The 15,657-nt window shown below is 43.4% G+C and overlaps 1 protein-coding gene and 1 non-coding gene across 2 annotated transcripts; one reads left to right on the forward strand and one right to left on the reverse strand.

Moving 5' to 3' along the window:
* The first annotated feature begins 12,201 nt into the window (after positions 1–12,201).
* Positions 12,202–12,860, forward strand: LOC117097364 (AP-4 complex subunit sigma-1-like). The gene has a single exon (XM_033235233.1). The coding sequence runs from the start codon at positions 12,387–12,389 to the stop codon at positions 12,858–12,860; it is 474 nt and encodes a 157-aa protein (XP_033091124.1). The 5' UTR covers positions 12,202–12,386.
* A 1,481-nt stretch (positions 12,861–14,341) lies between these two features.
* Positions 14,342–14,526, reverse strand: LOC117098210. The gene has a single exon (XR_004443257.1). It is a non-coding gene; the product is annotated as a U2 spliceosomal RNA (small nuclear RNA).
* Positions 14,527–15,657: the final 1,131 nt, after the last annotated feature.

The raw sequence follows: 15,657 nt of genomic DNA on the forward strand, positions 1-15,657 counted from the left end.
CGGCCCTATCTGCAGGCAACTTGCAATTGCCAAATACAATTTAGTGATAAAAAAAAAACCTTTCAGTGATGAAAAAATACTTGTAAGTCCAACTGAAGTACTGCTTTAGTTTAACTATACATAAGAAATTACTTAACCTTCTGCTATTCCAAATAGATTTAACGCTCATGTTTTAAGATGAGCCTTCCACCCCCAAAAGTAACTGCATTTTATCTTTGAAATTAAGCGGAAAAACAAACAAAAAACAAAACCCAGTGCTGGTGACAAATGTACAGCGAATTCACTTCTTCATTCTTCGCAAAGACTGAAATCAATTTTCAGGACCATGAAGAGCTAGAAATTCACCTATTTTCAGAGACTTGTTTGTAGACTATGCAGCAACTTTGTTGTCCTATATTCAAAATCTGCAAACTCCCGGCCCCCACGACCTCCTCTGAATCCACCTGGAAATCCTCGAGGGGCAGTAAAGGTACCACCTCTGCCACCACCACCACAGGATACAAGATCTCTAAAAACACAGTTATCTCAAGGTCGTTCAAGCCCTCAGTTAGACCCTTTGAGAAAAAGCCCAACCATGGAACAAGCAGTGCAGACCGCCTCGGCTCACTTACCTGCTCTAGCACCTGTTGGGAGAAGGAGTCCTGTATCAACCAGGCCTTTGCCATCTACCAGCCAAAAAGCAATAGAGAATCAGGAGCACAGGCGAGCTGAAGTACAAAGTTTCAAGGCCAGAAAATGAGCAACTCAGAAATGATAACAAGAGACAAGTAGCTCCAGGTGCTCCTTCAGCTCCAAGGAGAGGGCGTGGGGGTCATCGGGGTGGCAGGGGAAGATTTGGTATTCGGCAAGATGGGCCAATGAAATTTGAGAAAGACTTTGACTTTGAAAGTGCAAATGCACAATTCAACAAGGAAGAGATTGCATCCTGTTTTCATTGCCTCCTGGGGTCCTCTTTTCAGTCTCCTTTCTCCCATGTGACCATCTGGACGGTAACACTTGGGTTTAGATTGAATGAGAAGGAAGAGTTTAATAGAGCCATTTTTGCCTGAGTTCCCTGCCTCAAGGCTTCAGACACAGCCCAGGAACAATAAAACGTTAATGCACACAGAGTGAAATTTTATCACACTACATCTCAGACATGCAAATAAAATGTTTGAAATGGAACTTAAAATTACCAATAAAAGTATCTCACTCTTCGCACTTAAGGCCGCATTCCAGCTAATAACTCCGCCTTAGAGCTGTTTCTCTCCCTTTTTCTTTTCCTTCTTTAAGATGGTGTTTGAAGGGTGGTGCTTAGGTGACCTCATGGTGGCTCATAGCCCATGCTTTTCTCCTCTGGATGGCGGCCAACCTGTGCTGCAAGGATGCTGGTCTGCCCTTGTCCCTGAGCTGCCAATTCTAAGGTCTGCTGTCCTGGCTCTCTTCCTTACCCCACCTCCATGACTGGAAGGAACGTGTCTTACATCATATCTGCCTCCTTACCAAGATGAAATTTGTAGACACCACTTCCCAGGAGGGCTACTAGCAGAATGGCTATTGGGGAATAATTTATGGAAGAAAGAAAGAAAATACAGGCATATACACACAAACTCATACACACATACAGTTCTTGTCACATTACTTTCATTTCTTTTTTTTTTTTTTTTTCCTGAATTTTTTGTAGAGACAGGGTCTCACTTTGTTGCCCAGGATAGTGTTATACTCCTGGCCCCAAGCAATCCTCCCATCTCAGCCTCCCAAAGTGCTGAGAATACAGGCATGAGCCACTGTACCCAGACCCCATTATACTCTTTTATCATCTCTCAATATACCTCAGTAGGATGTTCAGGTATTTTCTGTTTTGTAAGCCCAGTGTTGAGAAGAGTGTATGGCACAGAGTAGGTGTTCAATGAATATTTGTTGAATATGTGAATGGTGCGTCATATCTGCTGTATATGGATTTATCCAGTTTAATTCTCAGGGGCAATCTTATTTCCCTTATCCCAGGCGCTTGCAGAACAACACACAGAAGCTTATGTGCTGACCACAACAATCACCAACTTGGACATGGTAGTTGAAGCAATGAGTCTTATGAGGTCCCTCAGGATGAATGGGAAGAACAAAGTAGGGCCAAGAGTAGCTTAAAGTTGCAGTTCTCAAACTTTCGATCTCAGAACCCCCTTACAACTTTTAGAAATTATTGAGGACTCCAAGGCATTTCTTCGCATGGGTTGTGTCAATATTTATTGTATTAAAATTAAAACAAAAACTTTAATTTTTTGCAAATCTCTTGATAGAAGAGAGCTGGATTCTCACACCTACATCTGCATTCAATCTGTTGCGAAGTGTTTTGGTTGAAATCTGACCTCATACAGATAGGCGATTGGAAAAGGGAGGATCTCAGAGATTCCAGGGTTTCTCTGACCACGTTCTGAAACTGCCATCCTAGAGCAATAGTTACTGTGACAAGGATAACAATCTTCTCTGTGACAGAGCCCCCAGCCCTCCAGGAACCTCAGACTCTAATATTGGCACATAATCCCAGCCTCCAGCCTCTTTTCTTAGAATTGCACAATTTTCCAGTAATGTATGAAACATCTGGCAGCCTTGCGCAGGAAAACTGGATAGAGGTGAGTCCCTGAGGGACAATGTTTGCCCTGGGTAAAAGCGAGTGGACTAGACATCCTAGAAAAGGACTGACACTGGAAATCCTAGCATTTTGGGAGACCAAGAAGGGAGGATCGCTTGAGCCCAGGAGTTTGAGACCAGCCTGGGCAACACAGCAAGACCCTGTTTCTAAAAACAAACAAAAACCCCAAGGAAGTGGGGTGTTGAGGACAAGAAAACACATCATGCAGTTTCAGGAAGGAGAGACAACAGCTTCAGAAGCTCAGGTACATTCATGAACAAGCATGCCTCAGTGCCCAGGCTGAAGAAGAAACAATGAAGCTCAGCCTGCTGGGTGTGTGTGGAAGGAGCTGGCTCTCAGAAGGAGAAAAGTTGGTGACATAATTATATATGTACCTCTGTAACTTCCTGAGTCTAGCTGGCAGAGCCACAGCTTTGCCCCATTCGTTGGGGAACTGGTGGAAATATAGCAGACTCTTACTAGGTACAGATGTAAGACGAGTAAATCCCCAGCATGTTGGAATGGCTTGTAACCATGGGTAGAAAGGCCTTAGGTAATACTTTCTGGTTTGTAAGCTCTTCCAGCCATGGGCCAGCACCACCAAGGACACCTTTACTGTGTATTTTCCTTACCTGCTTTACAGAGAAAAGATACAGTTGGCCAGCTGTCAGTAGCCCTAGCCAGGCCCCAAATACTGCTCACCGTCCTTCCATGACAAGTAGTCCAGCTCTGCACTGAAAAAATGAATGTAGGTGACTGCTGCTGCAACCTGAAAGAGTCACATTTTAGTAAGCAGATAACAAGTCCAACCTTTGTGCTTAGAATTTTCCGAAGCTTTTTCTAAGAAATAAACTATCTCTATTGCACTTCATCCTATACTAACTTCTGACACCTTTTGCATTAATGCCTACATTGCTATTTGGGAGGCCTAAACATGATCCTTGTTTAACACAATTTCCAAGTCTAATATAGTGCTTGGTACATAGAAGGCACTTAAGTTTTCAGTGAAAGAAAGTTAAATAAATGAATTCTGACGAATTTTTTTTTTTTTTTTTTTGAGACAGAGTCTGACTCTGTTGCCCAGGCTGGAGTGCAGTGGCACGATTTCTACTCACTGCAACCTCTGCCTCCCGGGTTCAAGCGATTCTCATGCCTTGGCGTCCCAAGTAGCCGGGATTACAGGCGTTGGCCACTTCACCTGGCTAATTTTGTATTTTAGTAGAGATAGATGTATTAGTCCATTTTCATACTGCTATAAAGAATTGCCCAAGACTGGGTAATTTAGGGAAAGAAAGAAGTTTAATTGACTCACAGCTCCTCATGACTGGGGAGGCCTCAGAGAACTGACAGTTATGGCAGAAGGCTAATGGGAAGCACGACACCTTCTTCATGGGGCAGCAGGAGGGAGAAATGCCGAGTGAAGGGGAGGAGGAGCCCCTTATAAACCCATCAGATCTCGTGAGAACTCACTATCATGAGAACAGGATGAGGGAAACCGCCTATGATTCAATTACCTTCACCTGGCCTCTCCCTTGACACGTGGGGATTACAATTAAAGATGAGATCTGGGTGGAAACACAAAGCCTAACCATATAACGGGTTTTCACCATGTTGGCCAGGCTGGTCTCAAACTCCTGACCTCAAGCGATCCGCCTGCCTCGGCCTCCCAAAGTGCTAGGATTTTAGGCATGAGCCACCGCGCCCGGCCTGATGGTCTTATTTAATGTGAACCAAAAGCATGTGCTTTTCGTACATTATCCCATTTAATTACATTGTTCATGGAAAGCCTGCCTCCTCAAGAAGGTATAAATTCTTTGAAAGCAGGAAAAAGTACAATATATTTGAGGCTTATTAAAGACTTTATACACATCATCCTGCACTCACCTATCTTATGGCAGTGCCCCTCAAATCCTTCTTAAAGACACTTTTTTCTTCTTCTTTTATAGCACTAAAAGCTATATTTATTTATCATTTTGCTACAGGGCAAGACTTGCTTATTTTTGTAAATCCCACTAAAGGTTTTAGAGTAGAGAAAGTTATTTATTTATGGTCTAATGTATTGCTTCCTCTTATTCAGAAACAGTCCAGCTAAAATGGTTGACTTAAATATGTATTACATAATCAAATAGGGCTACATATTAAAGCATATAATAGACCAGGCTCGGTGGCTCATGCCTGTAATCCCAACACTTTGGGGGCCCAGGCGGGAAGATTGCTCGAGTCCAGTAGTTCAAGACCAGCCTGGGCCAACATGGCGAAACCTCATCTCTACTAAAAATACAAAAATTAGCCAGGTGTGGTGGTGCAGGCCTGTAGTCCCAGCTATTCAGGAGACTGAGGCACAAGGATTGCTTGAACCTGGGAGGTGGAGGTTGCAGTGAGTTGAGATCGTGCCACTGCACTCCAGCCTGGGCAACAAAGCAAGACTCTGTCTCAAAAAAAATTAAAAATTAAATAAAAATAAAAATAAAACATACGATGAACATGCCAGGTACCCTATATCATTTATAATCAAAGCAGCTCTGTTTTTGTCTGTGTAAAATTCAAACGCTTCCACACATTTTTCCTGAAATCTGTGCAGCAGTGCCCTGGGAAGGAAGATGCGATATTTCAATAAAAAACTTGACAGACATTAAAGAGATGAATTAATTAACGGAGAGGCTAGATAGAGGAATTTCCCACTTGGAAAGAATATTTCTGTGTCTAAGAATTCACTTTACTCTGAGCTCAACTGGTAAATTTAAAAAGCACTGAGTTGAGGTCAGGCGCAGTGACTCACGCCTGTAATCCCAGCACTTTGGAGGGCCCAGGCGGGAAGATTGCTCGAGGCCAGGAGTTCGAGACCAGCCTGGCCAACATGGTGAAACCCCATCTCTACTAAAAATACAAAAATTAGCCAGGTGTGGTGGTACATGCCTGTAATCCCAGGCTCGTGGAAGGCTGAGGCATGAGAATTGCTTGAACCTGGGAGGTGGAGGTTATAGTGAGCTGAGATGGTGCCACTGCTCTCCAGCCTGGGTGACAAAGCAAGACTCTGTCTCAAAAAAAAAAAAAAAAAACACTGAGTCTTTGTTTTGTTTTGTTTTGTTTTTTTTGAGACGGAGTCTCGCTCTGTGGCCCAGGCTGGAGTGTAGTGGCTGGATCTCAGCTCACTGCAAGCTCTGCCTCCCGGGTTCACGCCATTCTCCTGCCTCAGCCTCCCGAGTAGCTGGGACTACAGGCGCCGCCACCTTGCCCGGCTAGTTTTTTGTATTTTTTTTAGTAGACACGGGGTTTCACCGTGTTAGCCAGGATGATCTTGATCTCCTGACCTCGTGATCCGCCCATCTCGGCCTCCCAAAGTGCTGGGATTACAGGCTTGAGCCACCGCGCCCGGCGAGTCTTTGTTTTTTAATATAACAGCTTTATTGACATGTTTTTCTTTTTTCTTTTTTTTTCTTTTTGAGATGGAGTCTTGCTCTTGTCGCCCAGGCTAGAGAGCAGTGGCACTACCTTGGCTCACTGCAACCTCCTCCTCCCAGGTTCAAGCAATTATCCTGCCTCAGCCTGCCTAGTAGCTGGGATTACAGGTGCTTGCCACCATGCCTGGCTAATTTTTTTGTGTTTTTAGTAGAGATGAGGTTTCACCATGTTGGCCAAGCTGATCTTGAACTCCTGACCTCAGGTGATCCACCTGCCTCGGCCTTCCAAAGTGCTGGAATTACAGGCGTGAGCCACCACGCCCAGCTGATACATTTCACGTAACATAAAATTCACCCTTTTAAACTTTACAATTCAGTGGATTCTGGTATATTCATAGAATCGTGTAATCATCACCACTATCTTGTTTTAGAACCTTTTTTTCAATCCAAAGGAAACGCCATACTTATTTGCAGTCACTCCCCATTGTCTCCCTTCCCCCAGCCCTTGGAAGCCACTAATTTACTTTATGTTTCTATGGTTTTTCTCCTTTCTGGACACTTCATATAAATGGAATCCATGCAAAGTTGGCCTTTTGTGTCTGGCTTCTTTCACTGAGCACAATGTTCCCATAATTCATCCATGTTGCTGCATGTATCAGTATTTCATTCCTTGTAATGGCCAAATAACATTTCATGTTATGGATATATCTCATCTTGTTAATCCTTTCATTAGTTGATGGACATTTGGGTTGTTTCCACTTTTTGGCTATTATGAATCATGCTGATATAAACATTTGTGTACACGTTTGTGTGTGCTCATATGTTTACAATGATCATGGCTATATGCCAAGGAGTAGAATTGCTGAGTCATAAATAACTCTGTTCAACATTTTCAGGAATTGACAAACTATTTCCAAAACAATTGCATCATTTTACAATCCCACCAACAATGTATAAGGATTCCAATTTTGCCATATCTTCACCAGCACCTATTATTTTCTATCTTTTTAAATTGTAACCGGACTAGTGGATGTGAAGTGGTACCTCATTTCAGCTTTTGATTTGCGTTTCCCTAATAACTACAGTAACCATGTTGAACATCTCTTCATGTGCTTATCAGCTATTTATATATCTTCCTTGGAGAAATGTTCATTCAAATCCTTTGCCTTTTTTAAAATTGGTTTGTCTTTTTACTATTAAGTTGTAAGAGTTCTTTACATATTCTAGATACAAGTCCCTTATCAGATATATGATTAGCAAATAATTTCTCCCATTCTGTGTGGTGTGTGTGTTTTGTTTGTTTGTTTGTTTTTGACAGAATCTCACTCTGTTACCTAGGCTGGAGTGTAGTAGTGTGATCTTGGCTTACTGCAGCCTCTGCCTCCTGGGTTCAAGTGATTCTCATGCTTCAGCCTCCTGAGTAGCTGGGACTAGAGGCACACGCCACCACCCCCAGCTAATTTTTATATTTTTAGTAGAGACGGGATTTCACCATGTTGGCCAGCCTGGTCTCAAACTCCCACCTCGGCCTCCCAAAGTGCTGGGATTATAGACATGAGCCACAGTGCTCAGTCCCTGAGTGCTGGGTTCTATCCTTCCTTCCTTCCTTCCTTCCTTCCTTCCTTCCTTCCTTCCTTCCTCCCTCCCTTTCTTTCTCTCTCTCTCTCTTTTTTTTCTTGAGACAGAGTCTCACTCTGTTGCCCAGGCTAGAGTGTAGTGGCACGATCTCAGCTCACTGCAACCTCTGCCTCCTGGGTTCAAGTGATTCTCCTGTCTCAGCCTCCTGAGTAGCTGGGATTACAGGCATGTGCCATCACACCTGGCTTACTTTTGTATTTTTAGTAGAGATGGGTTATCACCATGTTGGCCAGGCTGGTCTCAAACTACTGACCTCAGGTGATCCACCTGCCTCGGTCTCCCAAAGTGCTGGAATTACAGGCATGAGCCACCATGCCCGGCCACTACCCTTAATTCGAAATTATTTCACTTTCTTTGTCTGGAAAATAAGTGGGTTCTAAAGACTCCCAGAGTGGCAAAATAGGGTGCATATACATTGGTCAGTGACCAGGGAGTATGAGAAGCCAAGGGATTCATGTGATCCATCTTCTAAAATACCAGTACCACTCAAAGATTGTAAAGTAAGCAGAATCTTGCTTTTTCACATATGAAAATCTGGAAAAGAAAGAAACCGTATGCACTGAGCAAATAGAAAATTTGGCACTTTTGAGAACCTGGTGGCAATGGTGTTGCTGTTGTATCAAAGTAATAAGGCTGAGTGAATTTTGAGAGATAAATTATGCCTGACCATTGGAACCAGTGAACAGCCGAGCATGAGACAGCAGTAAGCCTCCAAAACCTAATTTTTTGGAAAAATAAGCTGGTCAACTTACGAACCAGTGTTTGTGATTTTTAATTTTCTTTTTCAAGAAACAGAATCTCCTTCTGTCACCTAGGCTGGAATGCAGTGGGACGATGATAAATACTAATAGCACCTCTGTAGCAGAAACTACTGTATCAAAAAGAAGTATGGGATATTCTTATGTTCATTTAAAATATGGATTTTAACCTGTGGTAAATGTGCTCAAACCAAAACCTTGTTTTTTTGAGAATATCCTGACCAAAAAATGGCAAGAGATTTTGTTCCTGCAGCCAGAAAAGTCAGTCACATATGCCGGATGAGGGTCTACTATATAAACTATATAAAGAACACTTATAACTCAATGACAAAAAGACAATATGGCCGGGCGCGGTGGCTCAAGCCTGTAATCCCAGCACTTTGGGAGGCCGAGACGGGCGGATCACGAGGTCAGGAGATCGAGACCATCCTGGCTAACATGGTGAAACCCCGTCTCTACTAAAAAATACAAAAAAAACTAGCCGGGCGACATGGCGGGCGCCTGTAGTCCCAGCTGCTTGGGAGGCTGAGGCAGGAGAATGGCGTAAACCCAGGAGGCGGAGCTTGCAGTGAGCTGAGACCCGGCCACTGCACTCCAGCCTGGGCAGCAGAGCGAGACTCCGTCTCAAAAAAAAAAAAAAAAAAAAAAAAGACAATATGATTAAAAAATGGGCAAAGGATTTGCCTTAGTCTATTTGGGCTGCCATAACAAAATACCATAGACTGTGGCTTATAAATAACAGAAATGTATTTCTTACAGTTCTGGAGGCTGGAAGTCCAAGATCAAGGCACTGGTAGATTCATTGTCTGGTGAGGCCTCACTCCCCCATAGACGATCATCTTTTCATTGTAACTCACACAGTGGAAGGGGGCAAGGGATCTCTCTAGGTTCTCTCTTATACAGGCACTAACCCATTCATGAGGGTTCTGTCCTCATAACCTAATTACCTCCCAAAGACCCTTCCTCCTAATATCACCACCTTGTGGATTAGAATTTCAACATATGAATTTGGGGAATAGACATTTAAGGACTTAAATTTAAGGACGTTTAAGGACTTAAATAGACATGCTCACTTTGGCATCACATACAGTTGTTTGTTCATTTTATATATTTTTTATTTTTATTTTCATCTTGAGACTGGGTTAGGAGGCTGAGGTAGGAGGATCACTTGGACCCAGGAAGTTGAGGCTGCAGTAAGCTGTGATTGTGCCACTGCACTCCAGCCTGAGTGACGGAGTGAGACCCTGTCTTAAAAAGGAAAAAAAAAAAATTCATGTTGTTGTTTGAAGTAAAGTAAGTACTACCAGGTCTAAAACAATCCCAGAGGTCTCCTGGACTCCCTCTAACCACCCTTGCTTCCTGTCTGCTCCTTCCTCCCCCAGACAACCTTTCAATCCTTCTTCTTCCTTCAGTGTATACCTTCATATTTTAAAATAAAATGCATATTTTATACACACACACACACACACATATATATTTTAAGACAGAGTCTCGCTCTGTTGCCCAGGTTGGAGTGCAATGGCATGGCACAATCTCAGCTCAATGCAACCTTTGCCTCCCAGGTTCAAGCGATTCTCCTGCCTCAGCCTCTTGAGTAGCTGGGATTACAGGCGTGCACCACCATGCCCGGCTAATTTTGTATTTTAATAGAAACAGGGTTTCACCATGTTGGCTAGGCTGGTCTCAAACTCCTGACCTCAAGTGATCCACCCGCCTCGGCCTCCCAAAGTTCTGGGATTACAAACGTGAACTACCACTTCTGGTTAATTTTTTTGTATTTTTAGTAGAGATGGGGTTTCACCATGTTGGCCAGCTATGGAGTTTCTGGTCTGGAACTCCTGACCTCAGGTAATCTGACCAACTCAGCCTCCCAAAGTGCTGGGATTACAGGTGTGAACCACTGTGCCTGGCCCGTATAGTGCTATAATTTTTATATCTTGGTTTTAGATATAAACTGATTACTTCTACTATGAAGATGAGGTTTTTAGCTCTATTATTACCCAGAATGTCATCTAAAGACATTTAAATATATACATACATTCTCCTTCCCCATCCTCCTAATACAGTTATGTCATAAGTTTGGGTTCTATTGATATTTATGTTTACATGTATAATGAATTGTGCTATAGAGACAACGTCTTGTACTTTTTCTCTTTTTTTGCAATTAATAAGTGCCTTACACTTGCTTGAAGAAGTGAATGATATGCCTTCCCAAAATATACCAAATTGGTATTTTGATTATTTTGAGTTGAAAACATTGGAGATGTAGTTTCGGAAAGGGTGAGCTGACCATCTTCTGCCACGTGCAGCAAGCCATCAACTTTCCTCTGGGAGGGGCACTCTCCCACACCAGGCTCAGAAAAGAGCCATTACCTCAGAGTGGGATTGCAATTACCTGACAGATACACTTATGGAAATCACCCTTATCTTCCATATGTCTCCTAATGACACCCCTCGAAATGTATTGCTCCTACTCAGGTCCCCTTTGTCCTGTGCTTTCTTCTCAGATTTATCATTCTTTGTCCCAAAAGTATAAAAGTGTCTTGCTTTGGCCATTTTTTGGACTTGACGCTCTTGTGAAGCTCCCCATGTATGTGTAATACTAACTAATTTGGGCCCGGTGCGGTGGCTCATGCCTGTAATCTCAGCACTTTGAGAGGCCAAGGCAGGCGGGTCACTTGACGTCAGGAGTTCGAGACCAGCCTGGCCAATATGGTGAAACCTCATCTCTCCTAAAATAAAATTAGCCAAGTGTGTTGGCACATATATGTAATCCCAGCTACTTGGGAGGCTGAGGTGGGAGAATCACTTGAACCTGGGAGGTGGAGGTTGCAGTGAGCTGAGATATTACCACTGTACTCCAGCCTGCGTGGTAGAGGGAGACTGTCTCAAAACAAAAAAAAAATAATGAATTTGTATGCTTTTCTCTTGTTAATCTGCATGGTGTCGATTTGGGTTCTAGAACAAACTGAAGAACCCACGTAAGACCAACAGCGGGAATAGAGGTGATCTCTGGCTCTCCTACACTCTTTTCTTTAACCTCATTTTTTATTTACCCAGCATTTATTCAACCCCAAGGTCTCTGCCGGAAGTGTACATCTCTTCTTAAGTTCTCCAAACATACGGAGAATTCCAGCAATTTCATCTTCTTCTTTGAAACCTTCCCCTTGCCCCAGGACTCATCTGTCCTCCTGCTGCAGGCTGGGCTAGTCTCCCTCTGGCCCTCTTGTACAGATGTCATATGGAGACTGCCTCTTACCCTCCCCCCCGGAAATTCCTCTCACTCTTCTCCTGAGTGAGCTCTCATGCGTCCTAGATCCCATGTCTTGTTCTTTCTTGGTTTACACTCTTCAGTGAAACGCTTCTTCCTGTAGCTTCCTGGAAAAGACTGCATCGGGAACAAATTTATTGAGGTGTTAGGTGTTTGGAAGATTTTTATTCTACTCTTATGTCTGATTGCCAGTTTGATAGGAAACAGACTTCTAAGTTGGAATTAATTTATCCTTGAAATTTTGAAGTCATTGTTCATTGTCCTCTAGCTTCAAACTGAGACTGCAGATACTATTCCAATTCTGATGCTTTGTGGGTGACCTGTTTTTCCCTTAGAAAGACTGTAGTGGTGGCTCACACCTGTAACGTCAGCACTTTGGGAGGCCAACGTGGGAGCATCACTTGAGTCCAGTTGTTTGAGACCAGCCTGAGCAACACAAGGAGATTCCACTAATACAAATAAATTTTTTAAAAAAATTAGCCGGGCATGGCAGACGCCATACTAAAAACCAAAACAGCTGCCCTGAGGAGGCCCGCACTGCGTAGCTAGTGAAGGTTGGGGAGCAAGCTACTGCAGGAAAGAGGGAGGGGGACTCCTGGAAAAGTCGTTGAGAGGACCATCACACTCCGAGCAGCACAAGTTCCAGTTACAGCCATCCCTTGTCATAACTTTTGAACTACATTTGGAAAAATACTGGCCAGGAACGAAAAATGATAAAATTTTTCCTCATAGTGAATAAACAAGGGCAGACTCGATTTTCTAAGTACTATGAACATGTGGATATTAATAAGCATACACTTCTGGAAACAGAAGTCGTAAAGAGATGTCTCTCTCGATCCAATGAACAATGCTCTTTCATTGAATATAAGGATTTTAAGCTGATACATCGGCAGTATGCAGCTCTCTTCATTGTGGTTGGAGTTGATGACACTGAGACAGAGATGGCTATTTATGAATTCATTCATAACTCTGTGGATGTTTTAGATGAGTATTTCAGCCGAGTGAGTGAATTAGACAAAATGTTTAATTTGGATAAAGTACACATCATTTTGGATGAGATGGTGTTAAATGGCTGCATTGTGGAAACTAACAGGGAAAGAATTCTTGCCCCTCTACTAATTCTTTATGTCAGAAAGCTGAAAGGAAGTATCTTCCAGACAACATGGATTTATCGGAAATGCTAGTACCATGGAATACATCTCATCATCTGTAACCCAGAAGAATCTGGAAGACCACAATTACAAAATGGAGTATCCTTCCAAAGACATTATAAATAGCAGTTTTCTACATATGTACAAAGAAACAAAATTTTTTTAACTGAGAGAAAAGTTTTATTTTCTAATTGTAAATTTATCTTTCCCACTTCTTTAAATTCTGTTGAGCACCTAAGGAACCCTTCTTGGTCTATACTTCTTTTTGCAAATTTATTTCAGGAATCGCAGGACGGTAGTGGAAAGAAAGTATGGCAGTTTTCTGTCAGCCAATAAAGTTTTAAAATTTAAACACAAGGCATTTTGAGTAACGTTGTTTTCTGAAGGCTGTCTTTTTTTTGAGACAGAGTCTAGCTCTGTCACCTGGTGCATTCTTGGCCCATTGCAACCTCTGCTTCCCGGGTTCAAGCGATTCTCCTGCCTCAGCCTCCCAAGTAGCTGGGACTGCAGGCATGTGCCACCACACCTGGCTAATTTTTGTGTTTTTAGTGGAGATGGGGTTTCACCGTTTAGCCAGGCTGTTCTTGAACTCCTGACCTCGGGTGATCCGCCTGCCTTGGCCTCCCAAAGTGCTGGGATTACAGGCATGAGCCACCACACCCAGCCAAGAGATTTTTTTTGTTGTTGTTGTTTCGTTTTGTTTTGTTTTAAGAGAAGCAGGTCTTGCTGTGTTGTTCAGGCTGGACTGCAGTGGCTATTCACAACCATGATCATGTTGTACTACAACCTTGGACCTTCTGGGCCTAACTTTAAAAGCTTTGTAATGTGGGGCTGGTGCAGTGGCTCACACCTGTAGCCCCTGCACTTTGGGAGGATGAGGAGGGAGGATTGCTTGAGGCCAGAAATTCGAGATCAGCCTGGGTAACATACACCTCATCTCTAAAAAAAAGTGCAGGGGTTAGCCAGGTGTGGTGGCACATGCCTGTGGTCTCGACTGCTTGGGAGTCTGAGGCAGAAGGATTGCTTGAGCCCAGGAGTTCGAGTCTGCAGTGAGCTATGATCATGTCACTGCACTCCAGTCTGGGTGACAGAGCCACACCCTGTCTCAAAAATAAAAAGTCCAAGTGTGCTGACTCAGACCTGTAACCCCAACACTTTGGGGGGCCAAGGCAGGAGGATCGCTTGAGCCCATCAGTTCAAGACCAGCCTGGGCAACAAGGCAAGACCATATCTCTACAAAAAATAAATAATTAGCCAGGTGCAGTGGCTCATGCCTGTAGTCCTAGCACTTTGGGAGGCTGAGGTGAGCAGATCACTTGAGGTCAGGAGTTTGAGACCAGCCTGGCCAACATGGTAAAACCTTGTCTCTACTAAAAATACCAAAAAATTAGCCAGGCATGGTGGCAGGTGCCTCTAATCCCAGCTGCTCAGGAGGCTGAGGCAGTAGAATTGCTTGAACTCGGGAGGCAGAGGTTGCAGTGAGCCGAGATCATGCCACTGCACTCCAGCCTGGGCAACAGAGCAAGGATCCTGGAGGTACTGCAATACCAGGTCTATGCGTGGAGTGGATGGAGCAAGCTCCTATTCCATCTCCCTGCTCCAAAAATCCATTTAATATATTGTCCTCAGACAGAGGACGTATCAGATATTAAACTGGTAAGAAGAGACCAGTGATAACCTTGAAGAAGACAAAAGAGATATAGAGAGGAACCACTTTATTTGCTCACAATTTGATAATTTGGGCTAGGCTCTGCTGGTCAGATTCTCGGCTGGGTATGGTGGCTCAGCCTGTGATCCCAGCAAGTTTTTAAATTTTCTTTTTATTGTATCTTGTTTTTGTTTCATGTATGTACTATATTTCTAACACAGTGAGGCTATTAATTAGAGGGGCTTTAAACATTTTTTCTTCTGCTGTATTTATGTCCTACAGGTTCCTTTTATTCCTATTTAATTGTATGTATGGTTTGATCCTCAAAAACTAAGTCATCCTTGCCTGGCTGCTTACACTTTAGGATATTGCAGTAAGAGGCCAATTGCATGCTCTGAGTTTGTTGGGGGATTCAGAAACCAGTATCCCAAAATATAGTGCTTAGATGTGCTAAATGGAAGAAGCTTCAAACTTTCTCTGACCACGCTCCCCACCATCTCTCCCAAAGCACAGGATCAAGCTGAAGTTCCTTCATCTGCCTAAGATCCAGACCCACCAAAAGGCACAATTTTTTTCTTCCTCTTCCTGTAAGACCACATCTGAAGAGACTCTTTCAGGAGATAATGTATATAAATTAAGCTCTGTTCCCCTATCATTCATTCTCTTTACTAATCCCCTAAACAGAATGATTCTTCTTCTTCCTCCCACAGCCTTTTTGCCAGGATGATATATAAGCTTCTAAACTCCCCGGTGGTGTGGGCTGAGTAATCACTCTGTGATTCTCCCCAGGAAAAATTTCTGTGCCTTTTCTCCAATTAACGTCTATTGTGAGCTGATTTTTCAGCAAACCTTCAGAGGGCAAAGAGGAAGTTTACCCTTGGCCCCTGCAGTTCACTGGCTTGTGGACTTCCCTATGGGATGATCTATCTGGCTGGGCTCTATCTTTTTCTTTTTTTTTTTTTTTTGAGACAGGTTTCAGTCTGTCACCAAGGCTGGAGTGCAGTGGCACAATCATGGTTCACTGCAGCCTCAACCTTCTAGGCTTAAGTGATCCTCCCACCTCAGCCTCCTGAGTATCTGGAACTACATGCCCATACCTCTATGCCCAGCTGATTTTTTAGTCCTTGCAGGGGTGAGGGGTCTCACCATGTCACCCAGGCTGGTCTCCAACTCCTGGGCTCA

The sequence above is a fragment of the Trachypithecus francoisi genome, unplaced genomic scaffold (genome assembly GCF_009764315.1).
Source record: "Trachypithecus francoisi isolate TF-2019V2 unplaced genomic scaffold, Tfra_2.0 Lachesis_group15, whole genome shotgun sequence".
Classification (NCBI taxonomy): Eukaryota; Metazoa; Chordata; class Mammalia; order Primates; family Cercopithecidae; genus Trachypithecus; species Trachypithecus francoisi.

Coding starts and splice junctions, on each gene's coding strand:
- LOC117097364 (XM_033235233.1), top strand. CDS start 12,387: ATGATAAAATTTTTCCTCATAGTGAATAAACAAGGGCAGACTCGATTT.